Raw genomic sequence first — 24,050 nt, 5'->3', positions numbered from 1 at the left:
AAGCACGCAGTCAGGATCGACAATGTCTTTTATGTAAACCGTGATCTTTTGTCGCCACACGTACCTTTGGGGTGCCATGCCAGGTTACGCACCACAGACTGCAAAACAATCTGGCCAGTCTTCTGCCATTGACAGTTCAACTTCTGTGTGCAAACAGAGGCTAATATTAGCAGGTACAATGTGTCACATATGTGATCGGGCCACACTGCAACAGCTAAAGCTGTGATAGCCGGGAAGAAACTGCAATAAGAGAGGTGCTTCGCAAGACAATACTTCCTCGCAATCCAGCAACACTTCTGCATGGCTTGCACAACAGGACTGGTTGATGAAACAATGCTACTGAGCCATTGTTTGATTGCTATTTTCACTGGGGTTGAATATCCATCCAGCCATCTTCTGGGCTGCTTATCTTCAGGGTCGCGGGCATGCTGGATCCTATCCCGGCTGTCTTCGGGTCGTTGGCGGGGTACACGCTGAACTGGCTGCCAGCCAATCGCAAGGCGCACATAGACAAACAAACATTTGCGCTCACACTCACACCTCGGGACAATTTGGAGAGTTCAATTAACCGATGTTGCATATTTTTGGAATGTGGGAGGAAATCGGTGTACCCGGAGAAAACCCACACAGTCACAGGGAGAACATGCAAACTCCACACAGGAGTCTGGAATCGAACCCTGCACCTCTGTACAGTCAATCGCACATGATTGTGCTGCTCTGGTATATAATAGTAGAATAATAAAAGAGCATAATTAATCTGGTTAATATAACACTTGCTGGGGCTTTGTCAAGTCATTTCCATTACCTGCAGAGTGCTTTGATGGAAATGTCACAATATAATAAAACGGGTACTCACTGTCAGTGATGTGTCTTTTTGATCAGGATGCTGAACTGGCTCAAAAATGCATACGATACTTCCATAGGAAGCTGCAATCTGCCAGTAGACAAAAATGACGTTAGTAAAAGGTATGAAGGACAGCCAGAAGACTTTGACAGCAAATTACCGATGCTAATTATACAACGAAGAAAATACAAAAGAAAACAGCATTCTAACCACATTGTTTGTTGTATATACAGTACTGTCTACATTTCCAGACAACAAAGCGCACCAGATTTCAAGCCGCAAAAGCTAAAGCCATAAATTTTCTTAAGTACCAGTACATATATATTATCCGCTTCGCTTGATTAGAAAACCTGTAATTACCTTAAATACCAGTAAATGTTTTTGTTTTCCCCCTAACAATGCCGAACACAGCTAGTTACAGGGTAGCCTCCCAAAAAAGGTCACCGATCGCTGCGTGCGGTTCAGGCATACTTCATTTTAACTTCAATGTGTAAGTGACGTTTACGTTTATGCACTTGTAAATGGCAGCGGCCTCCCAGAACTCATTTGCGACAGGAAAACTTGTTTCAAACTACTTCGAACGTGTTATTAATCAAGCTTTTGCTTTAATAAATGTGGTAAAACAATCGCAACCTTTGTGCTAAATAGAGGATCGAACGCCATCTGGATTTAGCACATAATGTTTACATCAGTGTCGACGTGTCACACAGCTATAAAACTGTGTTTCTGATTAATGTAGTGGTGCGTGTAAAAAGCATATCAGAATAGATCAGCACACATGTAAACAACATTGTCCATCCATTTGATCAATCGGTTTCATTCTAATCAGAGTACAAGGCTTCATGTGACCAAGTACTGACATGAAAATTCAGTATGAGCGCGAGCTCACATTTTCATTGGCATACTGTGATGCGTTAGGCAATTTCATCGGTCAGATGTGGCGAGACTGTGGCATCATGAGACTGTAGCGCATTAGTAAAAATCCATAAATTAATCGCGCCACATTTAAAGCCGCAGAGTTCAAAGAGTGGGGAAAAAAAGTCGCTGCACGTAGTCCGGAAATTACGGTAAATTCAACCCAAAAATAATGTGAAAAAGTTTTCATTGATAACGATAGTTGAGGGAGATGTAAATCGTAAAAGGAGAAATAAAATTTTGCTGAAAACTATGATGCACATATTGTGGTATCATTTAAAAAGTGGCCAATCATTTAGTCTATTGGATACATCCCATAGGATAGAAGCTTCAGTGTAGTGATTCTTCAATTTGTAATTGAATTCCTATACCAGTTAGGACTAGAAGTAGAACACTATTCGACAACAAATACTAAACATACGTTTTGAATATGCTCCAAATAAAACTGTGATGTATACTACACTTGTGTGGGAAATGAGGAGGGATGTCGCAGACACAGATTTATTGCATGACAAAGCCTGAATATATACCAGGGCACAAGTTAAAAATACCTGAAGTCTATAAAAAGCCAAAATTGACTCAGCCCAAGAATGTCTACCACGCACACTTCTCCTTAATGATTCATTCAGGAAGGAATACATGAGCTTTCCACAGTTTACAATATTCACCAGACCTAATAGGTGGCATTTCTTACAGTAAAAAGCACAATAAACAACTTATTATTAAAGCACAGCTGTCTCTCTAACGGTGTAATTACGATGCCCAACAGTGCCAATTGCGGCATAAATGCATGTAAAGCGCAGTGGATGAATGCCCACACGGATATCTGCACAGTGATCTTTTATCATGATTTTGATCAATAATTTACCCACAATGAAATCACTTTTACTCCCAATTATAATTATATGTTTTGAAAACATCTTGTTCCGTCTCTGCAGTTGTGCTCTTTATTCACATTGTTTGTGTTGTATTGCAAATGAAAATGAACGGGCGCTGGACCTGTTTGGCAACATAAAAAGAAAGAGACCTGTAAGCACCACAGGCCAATGGAATCGGATTTAGGATCATGAGGTGACTGATAAAAGGCTGTGTAAGCATTTTGAAAGAATGAACTCTTTATTTCCAACATGGATAAGAATGACAAAAGAAAAGTCGTATTTCCCGGCAAAAATAGTTGGTGCATGACTGCCGGCGGCCACCTTCTTTAGTATGTTAAAGAAGCATGACATAGAAGTTGGCAGCAATGCACCCAAATTATTTGCCAACCGCCAAAATACATCACAAGAAAAAATAAGTAAGTAGTCGCGGCATCTAACTAGTGACGTTTCACTAGTTTAGCATGCGGCTTCCACCACGACAAGGAAGGACATAGTCATGTGTGGGTCTCATTTTAAAAATGGGTTGATGTGTTACAATCAGGATGTGCGTCGCCAATTTACAGAGAAAGAAGTCCTACTATAAAAAGAACAAAGTCATAATATTTTTAGAAAAGTCTAAATATGACACATAGGAAAAAAAACATTCGATCTCTACAAGAAAGCGGCTGTAATGCTACAGCAGTTCTCTTCTTTTGAATATTTTTGTGTGGAAAAACAAAACAAAACAAACACAATCTAATATTCAACAGTACTCTTAAATTTGGCCCTGCATAATATTGACTCCTTTAAAATGTTATAAGAGTGGATTCACTGGAAATTTTAGCTGTGCAGGGATACACAGCTCCCATTCTTTTGTGCCCTCCTGCCCCCTTAAATTACCAAGGCATATGACAAACAATGTGACCGCCAGGAGCATTGATGTGATGGAACGAAAGCCATTATTCTGAAAAAGTCAAGTAAAATGTCAGTATGTCCCCTAGTTACATATAATTTTCAGTTGTGTGTCTTGAAAATGTGAGGCAGAAACAATCCATCATTGAAAGCAATAAAGATGGCATTACCGGGAAGCTGACCCTACCTGCCCTCCCTGCAGTGAGCAGTCGACACATCCCACCTGGATGTTTCCATGTTTGGCCCCTGGGATGATCTGCACTCGTTCAAAGTCACTGCCCAAAATGACCACGTCACAACCAGAAGCATAGGCCTGTCAAGACATTTTTAAGATGAGAAGTGAGAGGAAAACGTGATCATGAGGTCAAACAGATAAAATCAGCCTTGACATTCATTTTCACTGCGTTTCCTACCGAAATATGAGCCACAAAGTCAAGTGAGCAACTGCATTATACAAATCGCCAACCTAGTTAACTTTGCGATACAGGAGGTAAGATAAAACTGCCCAGTTTAAAACATACAAAACATTCGGCCGTCATGGGGAAATGCTTTTTGCACCAGAATTGTAACACTTTCGAAGACCACAACTGATTTTTTAAAAATTACTTTTGATGAGAAAAACACAGGCTTACAGGATTACTTGTTGCAACATTATCTCGCAAGATGGCAAATGTTTGCATTTTTACGCCTCTAAAAGCTGTTGCCATTCAAATGCAGGGCTGAGATAAGAGTTTTTGTCGGCCCAGCCTGATATTAATCTCGTAACTAAGGAACTATCAGCCATCACCCCTTGGACCAACTGAAATTGCCCTTTAGCCAAAGTGTAGCTGTACATAAGAATATTATTGAATTGAAAATGCCACTGTAATGCTTGAAACAGATCAATTAGTCAACCAGAGTGCCTTGGAGAGAAATATGTAAAACTGCTGTAACTTACTGTGAATGGTACGTTGTTGATGCTCCCTACAGAGAAACAATTGTCCCCGGGGTTAACTGCCCCTGTGAGGACCTGATGAAGATTCATGACCCTGATGAATGCTCCTTCCTCCTACTTTTTCCCAACAGTCTCCATCTTCTTCTGTGGCCAAAAATGTGATGCAGCCAGGCCCGAAGGGAGAGAGGAAAGGAGGGAACGATGAAGCGTGATGACATAAACAGAGAATGTTTTTTTTGTAACCGTCAAGAAATGAGCACATCATCCACTGGTCCAAGTCACAGAGAGAGAACACATTTTATCCCGGTTAGGAAGTATTCTGTCATGTTTGCGAGGTGGTGGTGGACCGTCACGTTTGCAGTTCTATGTGGCTCCCCCCAGTCGCACTGACAAAAGAATTGTGGCGCCACCATTGTTTAAGTTGCCCATCCCTGAGACAGATGGATGCTATGTTGGCTCTGTGTGCTGAGCTGTAAATGAAGTGAAAGAAGAAAGTAATCCTGATCGGTGCAATCATATTACTTGGCAAAGGAAAATAAGTACAGCATTCCTTTAGCTCAAAGGTGCCCAACTCTGGTCCTCGAGAGTGTCTATCAAACCTGTTTTAGATGTCTCCCTCCTCCAACGTACCTGATTTAAATCATCAGCAAGCTTTGCAGAAGCCTGATAACGATCCTGAACATTTGAATCAGCTGAGCAGGAGCAGGGAGACATCTAGAACAGGTTGGATGGGGTCTCTCGAGGACCGGACTTGGTCACCCCTGCATTTTACTTCTTCAGTGTACTCTGCTCACCCTTGCATCAGCAGCCATGTTTTGTATGAAACAATCTTTAAACTAACGCTTACTTTGGTGTTAGGAATCCCGGGGGTCCACAGACTGTGGGCAGGTGGGAGCAAATGTGTTTGTGTCTTTTCTCATTTGTTTTGTGAACCACTGTGTGTTGTTTTTAAAGTATGAAAGAAAGGTGCTATATAAATAATGGTTTGATTTGATTTTAAGAGCCATGGCAGAAATTTTATGATGGATGAACTAAAGCTGGAAATGACCTTTCTGCTTACTCTGGTGCAAGCATATTTTCATGTCATTTGATGTTGATTAATGGTGTAGCGTACACATAGCCCATACACTTGAAAAAATGAAATATTCCACAATTTATAAAATATGTTTTTCTTGTATTGTATACTTATTAATTGCATCTACAATATGTATCATCATATCATAAAACTATCCTCAAAACAGAAGTGAAAGAGAAATAGTGAAGCTGGCTGTGATATCCCCTCTTAAAACATGCAATGCAACGGAACACAAGATGAGGCCCGCCATCTCAGTGAAGACCAAAACTAATGTCGGTGGTGTATTTTTAATAATTTGTTTTTATTTGCTTAAATCGGTCAGTTGCGCAAAAAAAGGTTGGGGGCCGCTGCGTGAAAAATTACAATGTTGTCATTGATTAATCGACTTCAACTGATCTTCCATTATGGTAAAGTACAAAAAAATTGTAGTCGGTCCTTATTGCACATTAGTCGTCAAAAGTGTGAACACCACTTTTTCATGCTATTGAATAAGAAACCAAGTGAAAATATTTAACCAGTAGTCAATACTTTTGTGACATGTTTCTAATGAAAAATAACGACCTTTGCTAAATAAAAGTTGGAGAAATACTGTATTAGGTCGAGTACTTAATGAAATGTCCACTCGGTTGATATTGGTTTTCCCGTTTGAATTAAATGCAATAACACTGCTTTACAAATAACAGTAGCAGCAACAATTCTGCTGGACGAAGCGAGAAAAGAGGGTCAATTGCACGTCCTACTTCCTGTGCTGTTGCCACACACGTGACAAGTTGGCAGCACATAAGAAACAAGGGCACAACAGCGCATTTAATGTTGTCTTCACAGCCGTTCAGTCTTGTGCAATTAGGCTTCAGTACTTGTCTTCGGACTTGTACTGCATCGTGTCAACTCGACTGTCAAGTTTACCGAGCCACCGTCATTAATAACCATAGACTCGTTATAAACTAATTAGCTACTGGGACTCACCTTGTGTCTCACTTTCAGACAATGTTCCGCTGATGTTAGCTCCACTGTCAATGCCTCCTCGCCGGGGCAGCGTTGGAATTAAGGTCGAGTTTCGCTATCCAAGCAAGAGGTTCGAACTGGTACCGATTCGGTCCACTCACTTAGCTAGCCTTAGCGGACTAGCCCCTGTAAGCTCTCGTTTACTACTAACCGTAACAAAGGCAGCTTCACAGCACATCTGACACATATTCAGCTTTCGAAAAGCCCCGGTTGCCTCAAATGCTGCTACTTCTCCAACGCTAAACCACAAGGAGCTTGCCTCCTAAATGTTAGCAAATAGAAAGCTTCATCAGCTGAGGCTATGTTGAAGATGCGTCATGATAGCGACCGTGTCGGCGTAGTGCATCGTGGGACTTGTAGTTGTATTTGCAAGGCCACGAGGACCGGTTCGCCAGTAATTACTGTTCTTAGCGGACTCACATTGCGTTTCAGCCTTCGTGTTTACACATTTACTTGTGTAAACAAATAGCTAAAATGTCAACTAAAAAGAAAGGTCGCTCATATCCGTAATCTTTAGGATGAATGTAAATAAGATTTAACACCCAGCCACGGATAAACATTTTAATATTTAACTGTACTATGCAAACTATAAGTAATGTGCATACGTATAATACAATACAATACAATACAATACATCCTGATTTATATAGCGCTTTCACAAGAATAAAGTACTGTACACGTTTTTAGTTGCCTTTCTGGACCAGGAGCCGGCCAAAGTACATCGTTAAAGGTAAGGATGCATGCAAAGTGTTTGCAGATATATACATAGGTAAAATGAAAGCAAGCATTCATTCATATGTAGTCCTAATAACAAGTTCCACATGAATGTCTTGAATATAAGTAATTATTTTTTTCTTCGTTTTCTTGAATTTCTTCCAACTGCATTTTCTAGCTAATGATGATACAATAATGGTGTTCTAATGACCTAACTGTGTAAAATGAGATTTGAGGTCAGCGTTGAAATCCAACAGTGTCTATCTGCAGCCCGCTCTCGTTGAAGCAATCGCCTGTGTGTGAAGACTGAGTGATCACAAGGTGTCAGTGTTGCCTCATACAATGTATAAAGCGGGGGTCACCAACCTTTTTTGAAAATAAGCGATTTCACGTTTATGCTCTGATTAATAAATAATTACATGTGTTTTTTTGTGAATGCACCGAACATGTTGATGATTCCTCACAATATTTAAGAAATAGACATCAATATGCTACACCTTTTTAAAACAAATATCTACCAGTTTATATTTTCAAATGATCACTCATAAAACATTCCTAGTCAATCACAATGTCATAGTAATTGTGAGCTATTTTTGGAACAAGCCCACGGGCTACTGAAAGGTCCTTGAGGGCTCCCTGGTGCCCGTAGCCACCGCGGTGGTGGCCCCTGGTATAAGCCAGTAAATTTGGGGCACCGCTGCAAAGTGATGACTCCGTTTGCATTGTTAATCAAAACGGATTTAACGGGAACTAATGTTTAATAGTGGACAAATTGGTACCTCATACTGGTACAGTATTTATCCATCTATCCATCTATCCATCTATCTATCTATCTATCTATCCATCCATCCATCCATCCATCCATCCATCCATCCATCCTTTCTTGACATAGTACAGGGTGGCCCACTTAAAAGTAGCCCGGATTTTTTTTTAAATTAAAATATTTTTTTAATTTTTTTCAAAACATGTATTTAATTACGTGAATGTTACAAGTGACCCAAGTCTTTCCAAAACCTGTTTTTATTACTTACAGGTTACAAGAGATGCTGGAAGTGTCCCCCATTGACATCTATACATTTTTGAGCACGGCACAGGATGTTGGCTGATACTGACTGCAGCTCTGCTAAGGTGATGCTTCGGATAGTGTTGGTGATGTTCTGTTTGAGTTCGTTCAGGGTATGAGGATTATTTGCGTACACCTTTTCTTTTAAATTCCCCCATAGATAAAAATCGCATGAGGTCAGGTACTCCTTCTTCCAACAAGATGGTGCAACATGTCACACGTCCCACATGTCACTGGCATCCATTCATGAAGTCTTTACGGAAGAGCGAACTGTGAGCAAGGGGTTATGGCCACCACGGTCTCCGGACCTGACCTCATGCGATTTTTATCTATGGGGGAATTTAAAAGAAAAGGTGTACACAAATAATCCTCATACCCTGAACGAACTCAAACAGAACATCACCAACACTATCCGAAGCATCACCTTAGCAGAGCTGCAGTCAGTATCAGCCAACATCCTGTGCCGTGCTCAAAAATGTATAGATGTCAATGGGGGACACTTCCAGCATCTCTTGTAACCTGTAAGTAATAAAAACAGGTTTTGGAAAGACTTGGGTCACTTGTAACATTCACGTAATTAAATACATGTTTTGAAAAAAATTAAAAAAATATTTTAATTAAAAAAAAAATCCGGGCTACTTTTAAGTGGGCCACCCTGTAGATCAGACATCAGGAATCACCAACATGTTGCCCCCATGGACCACATCAGTAGCTCTCAGAACTCTTATAGTGTCACGATCTGCCCGAAGCGATAATGATCGCTCCGTGCAGAACGAAAAAAATAAAGGATTGGATCCCCGGAAAACAGACAACGAAAGAATTTTCTCGAAGCAAAGAGTGTCTTTAATGACAAAAACAGAAAGAGCCCGACAGGGAAAAAACGGAAACACAAAACGCTGGTCAAATAAGGACCAGGGAAGAAATAAGGAAACAACTGAAAACGCTCGCTGAAAAACAAAGTGCGAGGAGTTACTGATTAGGCAATATCTAAGTATTCAATTTAGTGACTAACGCGAATGGCAAGAGTCAAGGCCGCAAGGCAAGAAGGCAACGAGTAATCTACAAATAGAGGAATTAGCACGAGAGATCAATGGCACGGTGAGGAATTCTCCGGCAGTGGGAGAACTGCCGGAGTCTCATTAATATAGGAGGGTAATCAGCCCGAAATTACGGACAGGTGCGCAGATGGCGGGTGAGAAAACCCGCCACCTGCTGGCGGACACGCGACGTGACAGTACCCCCCCCTCAATGGACGCCTCCCGGCGGACTACCCGGCTTGGATGGATGTGTAGCGTGGAAGTCGCGCAAAAGGGATGGATCAAGGATCCAGGAGCGAGGCACCCACTGCCGCTCCTCAGGCCCGTAGCCCTCCCAGTCGACCAGATACTGGAACCCCTTTCCCCTGCGCCGAGAGTCCAGGATGGCACGAACCGTGTACACCGGGTCACCGTCGACGACCCGCGGAGGGGGCGGCGGCGTGGGAGGAGGAGCCAAGTCACTGGAAGACACGGGTTTGACTAGGGAGACGTGGAAGACGGGGTGAACCTTCATGGTGGGCGGCAGCCGGAGCCTGACTGCAGACGGACTGATGACGGCCTCGACCTCGAACGGTCCAGTAAATCGGGGTCCCAGTTTCGCAGACGTGCCGGCCAGCCGAAGATCCCTAGTCGCCAGCCACACCTTCTGTCCTACCACGTATGAAGGAGCCGGGCGCCGGCGACGATCCGCGATCCGCTGGTTCCTGGCCGCCGTGCGGGACAACGCAGCCCGGGCCTCCTTCCACACGCGATGGGCCCGCTTGAGGTGGTGCTGCACAGAGGGGACCTCCACCTGCCCCTCCTGGGACGGGAACAGCGGCGGCTGGTACCCGTAGGCGGCCATGAAGGGGGACCTACCAGTGGCAGAAGAGACGAGGGTGTTGTGCGCGTACTCCACCCAGGGTAAGTGGTCGACCCAGGATGAGGGACGGTGAAGGCACACACAGCGGAGGGCCGCCCCCAGATCCTGGTTGGCACGCTCGGCTTGTCCATTGGACTGGGGGTGGTACCCCGAGGTCAGACTGGCCGTGGCCCCGAGGGACCGGCAGAACTGCTTCCAGACGCGGGATACGAACTGGGGCCCCCGGTCCGAGACAATGTCCAGTGGAATGCCGTGGAGACGGAAGACGTGTTCGACAAGGAGGTCGGCGGTCTCCAGCGCCGACGGCAACCTGGACAAAGGAACAAAATGAGCCGCCTTGGAGAAGCGGTCCACGATCGTGAGTACGACAGTTCGACCCCGGGAAGGCGGGAGACCCGTGACGAAGTCCAGGGCGATGTGGGACCACGGGCGAGGAGGAATGGGCAACGGCTGGAGCAGTCCCGCCGGCGGCTGATGGGACGACTTGCCGCAGGCGCAGGAGGTGCAGGCCCTGATGAACTCCGTCACGTCGTTGCGGAGCTCCGGCCACCAGAAACGCTGGGCGACGAGTTGCACAGTCCGGTTCACCCCGGGATGACACGCCACCTTGGACCCATGTCCCCACTGCAGAACTTCAGATCGTAAGGAGGGAGGTACGAATAGCCTCCCTGCTGGGCACTCCGTCGGCACCTGAACCCCCTCCAGGGCTGCCTGGATCCGCTGCTCAACCTCCCACTGGACGGCCCCCACGACGCACCGGGTCGGGAGGATGGTCTCCGGGGATCGATCCCTCCCCGCAGGCTCGTGGAGACGGGAGAGGGCGTCGGGCTTGGTGTTCTTAGACCCGGGAGAGTAGGTGAGGATGAAGTCGAACCTGGTGAGGAAGAGGGCCCACCGGGCCTGACGGGCGTTCAGTCTTTTGGCGGAGCGAAGGTAGGCGAGGTTCTTATGATCTGTGTAGACCGTGAAGGGTTCCTTTGCCCCCTCGAGCCAGTGCCGCCACTCCTGCAAGGCGGTCACAACTGCCAACAGTTCACGGTTGCCCACGTCGTAATTGGACTCGGCGGCACTGAGTCGACGGGAGAAGAAGGCGCAGGGGTGCAACTTCTGGTCGACCGGAGAGCGCTGGGACAGCACAGCCCCCACCCCCGAATCCGAGGCGTCCACCTCCACGACAAAGGGGAGATCAGGATCAGGGTGCTGTAGTACGGGGGGACTGGTGAACGCCGCCTTCAGGTTTGCGAACGCCGCATCCGCGGTCGGATCCCACTTAAATGGGGTTTTAATGGACGTAAGGCGGGTTAAGGGGAGCGCCTTCTGACTATAACCGCGGATGAAGCGTCGGTAGAAGTTGGCGAACCCCAGAAAGCGCTGCAGTTCCTTGCGATTGGTTGGAACCGGCCAGTTAGTGACGGCACGCGTCTTAATGGGGTCCGCCCTTAACCTGCCCTGTTCAATAATGAACCCTAGGAAGGAGATGACGGGGACATGGAATTCACACTTTTCTGCCTTGACGAAGAGCCGGTTCTCCAGTAGACGTTGTAGCACCAGCCTAACGTGTTGCTGGTGCTCGTGTAATGACCGGGAAAAAATTAAAATATCGTCAAGGTAAACGAAACAAAAGATGTTAATCATGTCCCTTAGCACATCATTGATTAGGTTTTGGAAAACGGCAGGGGCGTTGGTGAGCCCAAAAGGCATAACCAAGTATTCAAAATGACCCAGAGGGGTCTTAAAAGCCGTCTTCCACTCGTCACCCTCCCGGATGCGAACCAAGTGGTAAGCGCTGCGCAAGTCTAATTTGGAGAAAATGGTGGCTGACTGTAATGGGGCGAAGGCGGAGTCCAGCAAGGGTAGCGGGTATCTATTCTTAATAGTTATCTCGTTTAATCCCCGATAATCTACGCAGGGTCGCAGGGTCTTGTCTTTTTTCCCTACGAAGAAAAAACCCGCCCCTAACGGTGAACGCGATGGTCTAATAAGACCTGCGGCGAGCGAGCTGTTGATGTACTCCGTCAATGCCTCGCGCTCGGGTTGGGACACCTGATACAGCCGCGAGGTCGGCAACGGAGCGCCCGCCTGCAGGTCTATAGCACAATCGTAGGGGCGGTGTGGGGGCAAAGAGTGGGCACGATCCTCGCTGAACACCTCCTTTAGATCCCGATAGCAATCCGGCACTCCGTCAAGGCAGATCTCCTCGGGGGGCGTGACACGTTCATGCTTCCCGACGGCCGATTGAAGACAGTGCTGGTAACAATATGGGCTCCAGCTGTCTATCGCTGGGCGCGCCCAGGAAATCACGGGATTGTGTGTCTTCAGCCAGGGTAACCCGAGAACGATCGGGGCATTGCGAGACGGCATTAGGTAAAAACGGCGATGTTCGACATGGTTGCCGGACAGTAGAAGTTTCAACGGCTCCGTCCTATGCGTAACTACCGCCAGGAGGCGCCCATCAAGATCACAAACCCGCTTCCTATCTATCAACCTCTCCACGGAACAACCCAGCTCGGATGCGAGATCGGTGTCCATTATACAGTCATCAGCCCCCGAGTCAACCAGAGCCCGAACCCGCCACGACCGGGACCCCGTTAATATCTCCCCCTCGAGTTCGAGTCTGTTGGGGTGTCCAGGCCGCGAGTCGACTCGCCTAGACTCGAAGGGGGGCGCGCGCGGTCGTGACTCACAGTACTCCTGGTGGGCAGGGGGTGACGACCCCGGATGACTGGTTGCGGCGTGAGGAGATGGTGGAACGCCGTCAGTCGTCGCTTGGTCGCTGAAACGACGCTTTCTTTCCTCCGCACCAGCGTCCCTGCCTCCCAGCTGCACCTGTTCCTCCGTGGGTGTTCGTCGGAACTGGGACCGATCACCTCCACGCTCCCGGCTTCGCTCCCTCAGGCGATTGTCCATGAGGAGGGAGAGGTCGATTAATTCCTCCAGGTTGGTGCTGTGGTCGCGGGTCGCCAGCTCGTCCTTGAGTTGAGGGTTTAGCCCGCGGCGAAACAGGCCACACAGCGCCCGATCATCGTATCCACTCTGGGCGGCCAGGATCCGGAACTCGATGGAGTAATCCGCTACCGATCGCTCTCCCTGGCGGAGGGCGAGTAGCCGGCCCTCTGCCTCTCTGCCTCGCACGGGATGATGGAACACCCGGCGGAACGCAGCCACGAAGTCGGGGAACGAGGTACGGAGATTCGGCTTGGCGTCACTGGTCGCAATCGCCCACGATGCCGCCGGACCTGTTAACAGACTCATGACATAAGCCACCTTGGCGGCGTCATTAGCATAGGCAGAAGGCTGTAGGTCGAATATGAGAGAGCACAGGTGGAGGAAGTGTCCACACTGCCCGTGCTCGCCCCCGTAGCGAGGGGGGTGTGGAAGCGATGGCTCCCTCGTCATAACGGGATATGAGGAGGGCGCTTCGGGAATAATAGAATGAACCCCGGGGGGAGATGGTCTCCGCTCTTCCACCCGGACCAACCGAGGTTCTAAATCATCGGACCGATGAGCCAGCATGGAGACCGCGCCACGGAGTTCCCTAATGGCTTGGCCCTGCTGACTCATCTGTTGCTCTTGTCGGGAAAGAGCGGAAAAATTTTTTTCGATGTCTGCGGGATCCATGGTGGCCGGAGAATTCTGTCACGATCTGCCCGAAGCGATAATGATCGCTCCGTGCAGAACGAAAAAAATAAAGGATTGGATCCCCGGAAAACAGACAACGAAAGAATTTTCTCGAAGCAAAGAGTGTCTTTAATGACAAAAACAGAAAGAGCCCGACAGGGAAAAAACGGAAACACAAAACGCTGGTCAAATAAGGACCAGGGAAGAAATAAGGAAACAACTGAAAACGCTCGCTGAAAAACAAAGTGCGAGGAGTTACTGATTAGGCAATATCTAAGTATTCAATTTAGTGACTAACGCGAATGGCAAGAGTCAAGGCCGCAAGGCAAGAAGGCAACGAGTAATCTACAAATAGAGGAATTAGCACGAGAGATCAATGGCACGGTGAGGAATTCTCCGGCAGTGGGAGAACTGCCGGAGTCTCATTAATATAGGAGGGTAATCAGCCCGAAATTACGGACAGGTGCGCAGATGGCGGGTGAGAAAACCCGCCACCTGCTGGCGGACACGCGACGTGACATATAGAAGTTACTCGTTAGATAGATAGATACACATTTCCAGAATGACTTAAATGATTCAAAGGAGAAAAAAACCCTGATGAATCAGGAAGTAGTGCAGGAGGCTTCAAAACAATTCTATTCAAGTGGGGATGAGCAGAACTGACTTTGCCACTGAATAATGAAATGGCTGGCACATTGTGACATTAGTGGAGGCTGGCAGCGTTTATTGTCATGGCGGTCAGATGATGAAAACAGTTGAGAAAGTAGGTCACAGCATTGCTTAAGATGTAGCTTTGCAGAATAAGTGCATGAAATGTTATCACTTGTACTTTGTTTTCTGACTGATGCTTGTCTGAAATATAAAGCCATCGTGTCCTCCAAGCTTTTATTCTGCGCATCCCTAATCTCTCAGCACATGGGCTCAGGTTTTATTCGACAATATCTCATAATCGACAACAGAATGGAAAACTGCAAGCATCAGCCAAGTCTACACGAAAATAGCTGTGAAAACAGGAAACACGGCTGGGGAAAAAAGAGGTTCTCAATTTTGTTTCCATATAGTTTTCATGATCATCTGAGTCCAATTTGATTATATTTTAGTACAGCACAAAATCACAGTTCTGTGATGCTGGTCCACTTCATTCATCCTACTTATAAGTGGCATGCAAGTGTAGAAATAAGTGCACCACTGTATAATTCTAAAAAGTAAAGTCAAAATATTTTGAAGATGAAAGTAAGCCATTATGCTCTCAACCACATGCTGTTTATGATAATATCCATCCATTAATCCATCCATCCATCCATTTTCTAAGGGTCGCGGATGTGCTGCAGCCTATCCCAGCTGTCTTGGGGCAGTAGGCGAGGTACACCCTAAGCTAGTTGCCAGCCAATCGCAGTATGTTATTATACGCTTGGTGAATTAATTTGTGTACATAATTTATATTAAAATAATGAAACACTCCTCATACTGTTATGAGCAGCAAAACTCTTACTTCTGCAGAGCATTTCTAATTTGATGATTGTCATCACACTTTTCTTGTTTAAAAAAAAAAAACGAAACAAACCAGATCTTCATCCTCATCTGTTTGAACCGTAGTTGTTTTTTTTTTAATTTTGAGGAATATAATATTTTTTTAATTGTACATTTTTGGGGGCATTTGACTTATGTGGTTCCACTGTAGCGTAGCACGGTGAAGCAGTGCTGAAAAGTCTGACTCACAGTCGATAGTTCCTGGGTTGGAGTCTCAGCTCTGGATTTCCCGTTTGGAGCATTTATGTTTCCCCGGTGCTTCCCTGGGTTTTCTCCGGGTATTCCAGCTGTCTCAAGCACTCCCAAAATATATGTCAGGTTCAGTGTAGTATTGCTGATACAGTCGGTGAGAATGTGAGTGTGTCATCTGCAAGATGAAAAAAGATATACCAGTCATTTTTGTTTGTTTTAATTCACAAAAACAAACCAAATGACATTTTGATTTCTTCTGACTAAAACAAATAACAAATTCTTATACAGGTACAGTATATGGAAGTTGGGACACTAAAAGATGACTAATATTTTCATTTGCAGGTTTTCTGCTATCAGACACAAGAGGGCAGTATTGAAGCACCTAAAATTTTCAAACTCACAATTCATTTCTTGTAAGTCAATTTGGTCTCAAACCCGAAGGGCTGGCTTTGGCAACTTTTTAGAAATCACATCTCCATAATTCTCCACAGCAAACTGGGGTCTTAATATCAATATCGTGGACTGCGTAGCATTGACTCAGTTCTTCCTAATGCCGAATCCATGATTTATTTATTTTTGTTTTAACGCGATCTTCCCATGAGTTTGCTATGCGGTTGTTTTATACCGCGGTGTGTCAAGTAATATTGATGTGCTCTATGAGCTGTAATTATTGGATCTGGAGGTAAGAGAGTAGTGCCAGAATGAGGTTGCACTATGAGTGTGGCGTGCTTTGATGTAGCCGGCGAGAAGGAGTGCTGGGTTAGTCGGGGGCTGCTTTTCCACAGGAAAAAACACCCACAAATTGCTGAAGTATATCTGACAGCCACAGGCATGAGGGAGTAATATCCCACAATGAAACAAAACAACAACAAAAAAGTAGTTCGTTTGGGAAAAGATTTTCATTTGATTGCAATGATCACCCAACAATAAGTCATCTCAACTCAGGGTGAGTATTTGTTTCCCCCTAACAAATTCGTAAAATAAGCTTTCCTATGTGTTTGTGTGAGACGAAACAAACTCAGTGCACCAGATTGGTGATTCACGCTCTTTTTTTCTGCTCTACTCTCATATATCCTTCATTGCGTGAATGTTAAGAGTCAAGCACGTGAGTCAAGCTTTGTGATTCAGCCATAGCCCCCCCCCCCAAAAAAAACCATTGAATGTTTTAAAGGTGACAGCAAAAGCATATCCCTGCTTTTCGAATGTTAGCCAAAAATACATATTAATACACACATACGGATAATTGGGATGAATTTAACCATTTCCCAGTTTCTAATGAGCAAAGCCAGCAAATGATTGATGATTCTTAAAGATTATACTTAGTGATTTGCCTGTTGTATGAAGTATAAGTATGATGCAGAAGGCCTGTCAATACGGAGTGGCCTACAACGCAACAGAACTACCTTAGCAATGACAATGTAGTACACCAACCCACTGTGTGCTCTGAGTGCTAGTGGCAATACATGGACCAAGTTTGTAACCCCATTGTTCGCAATTTACAGCACGGCACAGCCTCAAATTTCAAACAATAACGCGAGGCTGATAATGGCAGCCTATATAGTTTACCATTCTTCCAATCTTGATGGGTCTCGTCTCTCTCCACTCCATGTCCGGGCCGTTCAGGCACAACATATTCCGCATCCAGAGCATCTGGCTCATCCATGTATCGTCCAACATAAATCTTGCCAACAACCTCCTTTTCCTCCAAGTCTTGAAACTCTTTAAGCTTCTCCATCCAGACCTTGTGAGAAAACTGCTACGTCTGATTTCCCTGTGAATGTGTTGACCTCAAGGGAAATGACCTAAACCGTGAACATTGTTCGGACAACTGGGGTGTTTATTACCTCTGCCAACTGCAAGAAATGCAAGGTGAGAGGTTATGTTTTGGCCGCCATTAGTTGGTTACTGTCGTTTATCACTTCCTGAGCCGATTATGTAAAGGCGACAGAACCAATAGTTGACAAGAAAGTCGGACTGGTATTTGAACCAAGGGTGAAAGTGAGCTCATAACATTTCTGTGCAAATTCTGATTGAACATGAAACATACAAACATGTACCCATCCTGACACATCAACAACCGAGGCTCACTTCATTTCATTGTGGATGTTTCTTCCAGTTGTAAATTGAGTTACGTAACAAATTAAACTTATCAAGGTGCCATTGTATATTCTCCTATCACATTCTTCACACCCTTTGTTGAGGCTGGCTCCTTCTTACAGATAAGCCTTCCTTCCTCCTCCCCCTTCCCCCAAATTTTTTGAACCGTCTTCTTCGACTTCAGAGGTTGCGCTATATTTTGTGTTGTGCACGAGGAACAGCTTGCGTGTCCATCTGCTCGCACCTGTCCATATGTGCGTCACCGCAAAAAGTGTATGAGTGCACGTCGCGCATGTTTGTGTTGTGCTTGGACGCCACCTCATCCTGGCGCAGACTTCCCAACATGGGAGGACGAGGGGCCAGCGCGCAGGCAGCAGGATTTCCCATCTCTGCACCCACTTCCTTCATGTCATCCCAGCAGCTACAAGCAAGGAAATGTCAGCTGAGGTCAACCGGACCCCTCCCCCTGTCATCATCCTTCCATCACCTGCCCTCCTTCGCATGCTGTGACAGCAGTATTTTTCTCTCGTCATGACACCAGCTTTTTCTCGTCACTGCCCTTCAACCTGCCTTTTCTCCATTCCTTCCACCTTCTTATTTTTTTAAATACTTTCTCAGCCCTCCATTTGTCTCTTTTTGGACCTTTGGAGTACCCAGCATCACTCTCACAGTCTCTCAAAGAAACAAACAGAGCTCAAGCAGTCCCTCTCTCCCGGTCCTTTTGTTGTTTGGTGATCTCTCTGTTGCAACACAGTTACTTTATGGCCCGCTTTCCCAGACAGACTGGAGATTAAACGGAATTCTTTCACTGGAGAAACCCTATGGAACAAAGGAGGAGTGGCTGTGAGTCAGTCCAATGTGTGTCAGAATACTCAAGCTAAAATCTGGGGCAAGAGGTAATTCAATATAGATGTAATGTCATCATGAATACTGGATGATATACACACAAAAAAAAGTACTGTAAAGACGTAATTATGGCTATCACCTAGGGGGAGCAGGTGATGTCCTCCATTTTAATAACAGCGTATCCTTTTAATCTACTCAGTCGTCCTTAGAGCACGCTTCAAATTTTTGTTTTCCATTCCTAGGCTCAATAAATTTGCATTGTGAGGTATTTCCCATTCTGAAACCTCATTCTAGTTGGGTTGTTCATCCTCGTAAAAATGTACAATTGACTTGGTCGTGACCATGGGACTTTTAACGTGGAGTCTATTTTAAAAAAATGTATCTGGAACCAGAGGACTTTATTTTATGTGACTATTTGACAAATTAAAAATTACCGGTAACTAAAATCAACCAATACAAACATCTGTTTTTTTTCTATGATGCTGCCCTACCTTGTCCTTGTCGCGGTTGAGCTGCATCCTATGCAAGCTGACTTTGGGCAAGAACTGAGGTACACCATGGACTGGATTGGCTGTCGGCCATTCTCAGTGGCAGAAATGCATCAATGCAAAAACGTCGGGCATTCCTCTTTAGAAAACACACATTTTTATTAGCCAGATACAGTGTATTAAAACACACAATGCAGTTTCACTAGTAGCTGGTATCAATTTATTCTGACCCTTTTTTGGTTTTTGCAATGTCGAAGTCCAACGTGCAAGACTCATCTGAAATCTTCTGCTCTGTACTCCGGCCTTTCCATACTGCCATTGAGTCCACTGTACATCCCAAAATCCACACACCTAATGCTTGTGCGGGGGTGAAGGCCCAGTCATGCATTCTTTCATCATCATATTGATCGCAACGTGTTCCTACGTATTTCTGGAAACAGCTTTGTCTCTTAGTCTCACTAGTTGACGTTCACAATGTCGTGTCCTCTTTTTATTGAAGTCATAAATCTGAGAATCAAAGCATGTTTTGGATTGCACGCATCTGTGCTGCATTTGCTCAGAAAGTGTTTGGAGCGATACTGGAAAGCAGGTCGTCTTCATCAGCCCGTGTTTTGGCAGCAGTCTTTGAGTGACTCCAACTGTCTGACCGATGTGTCTTTTTACATGATTTAAACGCATCCATATCCTGATACAGGATATGTGTGACAACTACAAATGTTCCGCCAGAATATTTTCAAAATGTTCTTTTCTGTACTTGACCTCGAATCTCCACACCATCAAATGTTCCGTGGAAAACACACTTAACCTATGACTTATTGTTGTTGTTGTTTTTTAAAATCTTTTAAAGATTTTATTACACCTGTTATGGCCATTATTCATCATCATATCTGGTAATCATCCCCGTCTGATTTATGCCACTTTTTGTCAACCCTCACCCATTGTGACCTACATTCACTTTCATCGGAGCCATCAATCATTTAGTGGCTCAAAGACAAAGTCTGTTTCAGGTGGAATACAGAGCAGCTGATCATAATGGCACAAATGTTCCAATGACAAAGTAAAGACGTATAGCTAATGTTATAAATCTGAATAATCCTTTGGGGTGTTACTGGGAATGAACCAGAATGTGACCTGTGGTATGTTGAGATATAAATAGTGCTGCGCTGATAGTTTTTCCATATGTATTCATTGTCCTGCGATGTTAGCTAGCAGTTGTCAACTTTTTAGTCTTCCTCTGCAGCAGTTGGAAGCCTCCAATCAGATCAATTTGTAACAGATATTTTTTTTCATCCTTGCCCGTTATCTCACAGTTGAAGAAAAGTTAGAACTAAATTCCCCAAAGTTCAAGCTTCATTCCCTTACTCTGGCCTTGTAATGCAGATGGACGGTACGTAAAAATACATGTGTTGTTACTTCTTTATTCTTGTTGGAGATATCAATCAATGAGAGATCAATATTTAAACAGGTGGATGTCATAGAGTACCTAGTCAATAGCACCTTTTGGTTGAATCCATCCATTTTCACATGAGCAAAAGTATTGGAACTGTGAACTGACAGCTGTTCCTTTTATTCTGTTCTTCATAGGGTTTAGGTCGGGAGATTCAAATGGCCAGTGAAAACGTCTTTTATTTTCTGTCACGTGTGATTTACTTACACACTGAAAAAAAAGGTCATTTGGCTTTACTTCATTCAAACATGATTAAAACTTTACTAAATATAGGAATAGAGCATCTTGGTTTCCGTTCAGCTTGTCACTTTCTTCATCCTTTTCCATACAAAGTCTGTCTTCTTCAACCTCTTCTCGAGCACCGCTTTCGCTCATGTCTTCCCTCACTCCATCTACCGACTTCTCTTAGGTCTTCCTCTCGCTCCCTGCCAGCTCCATCCCCATCACCCTCTTAACCAATGTACTCACTTTAATCAAATCATTGACAATGTCACAGCTCTCTCATCTGACAACGTGGGTTCAGTTTCCACTCAGTGACTGCGTCTCTCTGTGCCCTGTCATTGACAGGCGACCAGTCCAGGGCATACTCTGCCTTTTGCAAATTGTCTCCAACTTCTTGTGACCCTGAAAAGGCAGGAAGATAATTGGATGGATGGAAGTTGACCTAGCCGATTTAGGGTGAAAGTCAGACTTCACCCCGGATTGATGGCCAGCCAGTCACAGTGCAAATGGCAAATTAAATGGGAATTGATCCCAGGCTAGCAGCATGACAGTCAGCTGTGTGAGCCACTATACCACCAAAGACCAGAGACAACGCTCTTCTTTTTCCCAGCTTTTCCCTCCCAGCTGTATTCCAGCCAAAAGATAACCCGGTACAGTATCTTGAAATAGATCAATATTGCGTCGAGCACGGACCTCTTCCAAGGGCAAACAAATCATTCCCGAGTTGAATGAATGCATTATTGCAGAGAAGTTCAAGAAAATGATTTACAGTTTTAATAAAAGTGACAAAAGTATCGTTCTCATGACAATTCTGTACACAAACTCAATGCCTTTTGTGGGTGGGGGGTGGGGGGGGGGGCGCAAGCATCATACCAAAGTTAGAATGCCTTATATTACTCTCGGTTTTTGACTCTCATGAGACTTCCCAGACGTATCGAATATTGCGAGTGCAATATCAACGATTAGAACAACCTCAAATTAATATATCGGGAACGCTGTTCTCTGAAACAATTTGGTTTGTGTATCCCTATTCTCATCTCAACTCAACTCAGTTGTTGCACTTACAGCCATCACTGCATACCAAGTGCTGTACATGGAGCAACTAACATATGCAACAATAAAGCACCAAACAGTAAAACTAATATCAAATCTGAGTCATGCTGAGTCAAATGCCAAAGAATACAAGTTCTTATTTAGCTCACCCTAATCATATAGAACATTGGTAGTGGATCATAAGTACCTTACATATCATGTCCAGAATTTAATGGCTTGTTTCCCAGGTGATTGTCTGTCAATCCCAAAAAATGTCGTCAAAATCGCTGGCTTTATTTTCACCTAATTCAGCTCACAAACAAAAAAATGAAGTTCAGCAATAAATAAATAAATAAAAAAAACACACCACGCAACTGGCTTATCTCAGTGGAACGCTTTCGAGCATATTGTGTACTATTTTCACACTACAGGATACATAGATCAAAAAAGTAAGAATAAAGACATATGGAGGCCACTGGGCGAGCAGACAGAATGTGAGCGAGAATGGAAGTCAGATTGAAAAATAGATGAGCGGCATGGGTGTGTACGCAGACGCAAGGATGACTTATTCAGGTGGGAGCATGTGTACATGCCATTAAATCACTCATAACCACCTTCCTCTGGTCAGGCTCAGTCCGAGACTTGAGACGATGGGGGTCAGGTCGGGATGGGGGATCAACAGCTGCAATGAAGATTTGGATCGTAATGTGAAATGTCAGGGGAGCATCTGCTTCCTTCCTCTATGCCAATGTATTTCTTCCGAGTGATGCTCCTATAATCAGTTCCATCCTGCACTGGATTTTTGTGCAGCAACAAGGCATGCAAGGAAATAGTACCTTTTTTGGGTGGGGGGGGATACACATCAATTTTACAGCTTGGTGCCCCGCCATGATCGCTTTCATAAGTTGTAACACCACTGCAAATATTTAATTGATAATTCAGATCTACCTCCATTAAACGAATACCAGGATTTCATTTTTCGCTTGGTCGGCATTCCAACTTTACCACATTCTGCAGGCAAAGCTCAGCCTGTTACTAGAAAATAGATAAGCGCCTGATAAGAGGTGAGTTCCAAAACCTGTTAGACCTCAATGCGGTTAGGAGTTTTTCGCTTGTACTGTAAAACTGGAATTTGAATGATATTTTTAGTTGAATGTAAAACTAACCTTTCATCAATTCCAATTGCATACCCTTTATGTGTTTCCTGCTTCTGTGGCCCCACCCTGATTTCATCTCTTCCTCATTACGCTTCCCTCGCAATTTAAACAATGTACCCTTGTACATGTATTTCATCTTGCCCTTGGCCTTCTTTTTAATCTTTTGCGCTGCTTTTTTTTTTTTTTAAGATTCTGCCCTACCCCCCCACCATCAACGAGCACACCGTGGTCCACTCCAATTATGTAAGTACTATATACATTTTCAGGACTGTCTTTTAATTGAAGTCTTTGTTGATCAGAGATTTGCTTAATCAGTTCATTTTATAACTACTTTCCTGCAGATTAGTAGAGATAAACCCAGCAATAATACGCTGTGCTTGGCTAAAAACTGACGTTAAAAAAAAAAACCTCTTGCTCCACCCATCCTTCAGTCTCCTTCAGCGCTCATGAGGTAGATGAGGGATGGTGGCCGGACATGAGATCACATGCAAAGGCACTCAACCTGTCCAGTCACCCCCACAGAAGCACACACGAGCAGAGACACGCACACATGCACCGAGTCCCATCTGAAATTCTAAAGTCGATGCTCTCTAACTGTCACTGCTAGTTACAGACCTATCATGCAGAAATGCTGACTTATTTATGCCTTTCATGCAAACCGGCAAGAACAGAGGAAACTTAGGCCGCCTGCCTATACAGTATGTCTCTTTGCGTGTGTGCGTGCGCGTGTATATATATATATATATATATATATATATATATATATATATATATATATATATATATATATACTGTACCCTATTTGGCTTTGCATTACATCACTTTGCCATTACAGGTCACACACGCATACACACACACACACACACACACACACAGGGAAGCTCACTCATCTTACTCATATATACTATATTGTTCCGTTTACACAGCAATGTAAACTCCCTGCATACCCCCACAAAGGTGGAACAATCCTAAACATCCGTCTGCCTTGTTTGATTGACACATTGCAGCCTGTTACTCCAGTTCATAGTTTTTGTGGCTCGCTGCCTCACTTGGCACCGATGCAAGTGGACTTTAACAGTGAAAAGGGGAAAATAAATGATTGTGTCCTCACCTATATTTGGATTCTTGCTCAGCATGTTACTTACAATCAATTAAAAACATCACACATTTGAACATGGCACAAGTTATACAGTAAAACTAACA

General features: G+C 44.6%; 2 protein-coding genes across 3 annotated transcripts in view; one reads left to right on the top strand and one right to left on the bottom strand.

Moving 5' to 3' along the window:
* LOC127602155 (dmX-like protein 1) overlaps nt 1–6,901 on the bottom strand; it is a 39,974-nt gene extending 33,073 nt beyond the window's left edge. The window contains exons 1-5 of one of the 2 annotated variants that reach the window (XM_052068062.1): nt 6,504–6,901; nt 4,466–4,620; nt 3,716–3,841; nt 857–934; nt 65–143 (exon numbers count right to left, since the gene is read on the bottom strand). In XM_052068062.1, the coding sequence (XP_051924022.1) occupies nt 65–143; nt 857–934; nt 3,716–3,841; nt 4,466–4,552 (370 nt within the window). In that variant the 5' untranslated portion in view covers nt 4,553–4,620; nt 6,504–6,901. The remainder of the gene's footprint in view (nt 1–64; nt 144–856; nt 935–3,715; nt 3,842–4,465; nt 4,621–6,503) is intronic. The other variant, XM_052068063.1, reaches the window with a different exon arrangement.
* A 212-nt stretch (nt 6,902–7,113) lies between these two features.
* The window catches only part of sema6a (sema domain, transmembrane domain (TM), and cytoplasmic domain, (semaphorin) 6A), a 147,443-nt gene continuing 130,506 nt past the window's right edge, over nt 7,114–24,050 (top strand). Inside the window, exons 1-2 of the mRNA XM_052068065.1 lie at nt 7,114–7,272; nt 23,037–23,090. The gene's annotated coding sequence lies outside the window, so the exon portion shown is untranslated. The remainder of the gene's footprint in view (nt 7,273–23,036; nt 23,091–24,050) is intronic.

This window comes from Hippocampus zosterae, chromosome 6 (assembly GCF_025434085.1).
Source record: "Hippocampus zosterae strain Florida chromosome 6, ASM2543408v3, whole genome shotgun sequence".
Taxonomy (NCBI): Eukaryota; Metazoa; Chordata; class Actinopteri; order Syngnathiformes; family Syngnathidae; genus Hippocampus; species Hippocampus zosterae.
The sequence above is the reverse complement of the archived record's forward strand: the minus strand, read 5'-3'. Positions and strand labels throughout refer to the sequence as shown.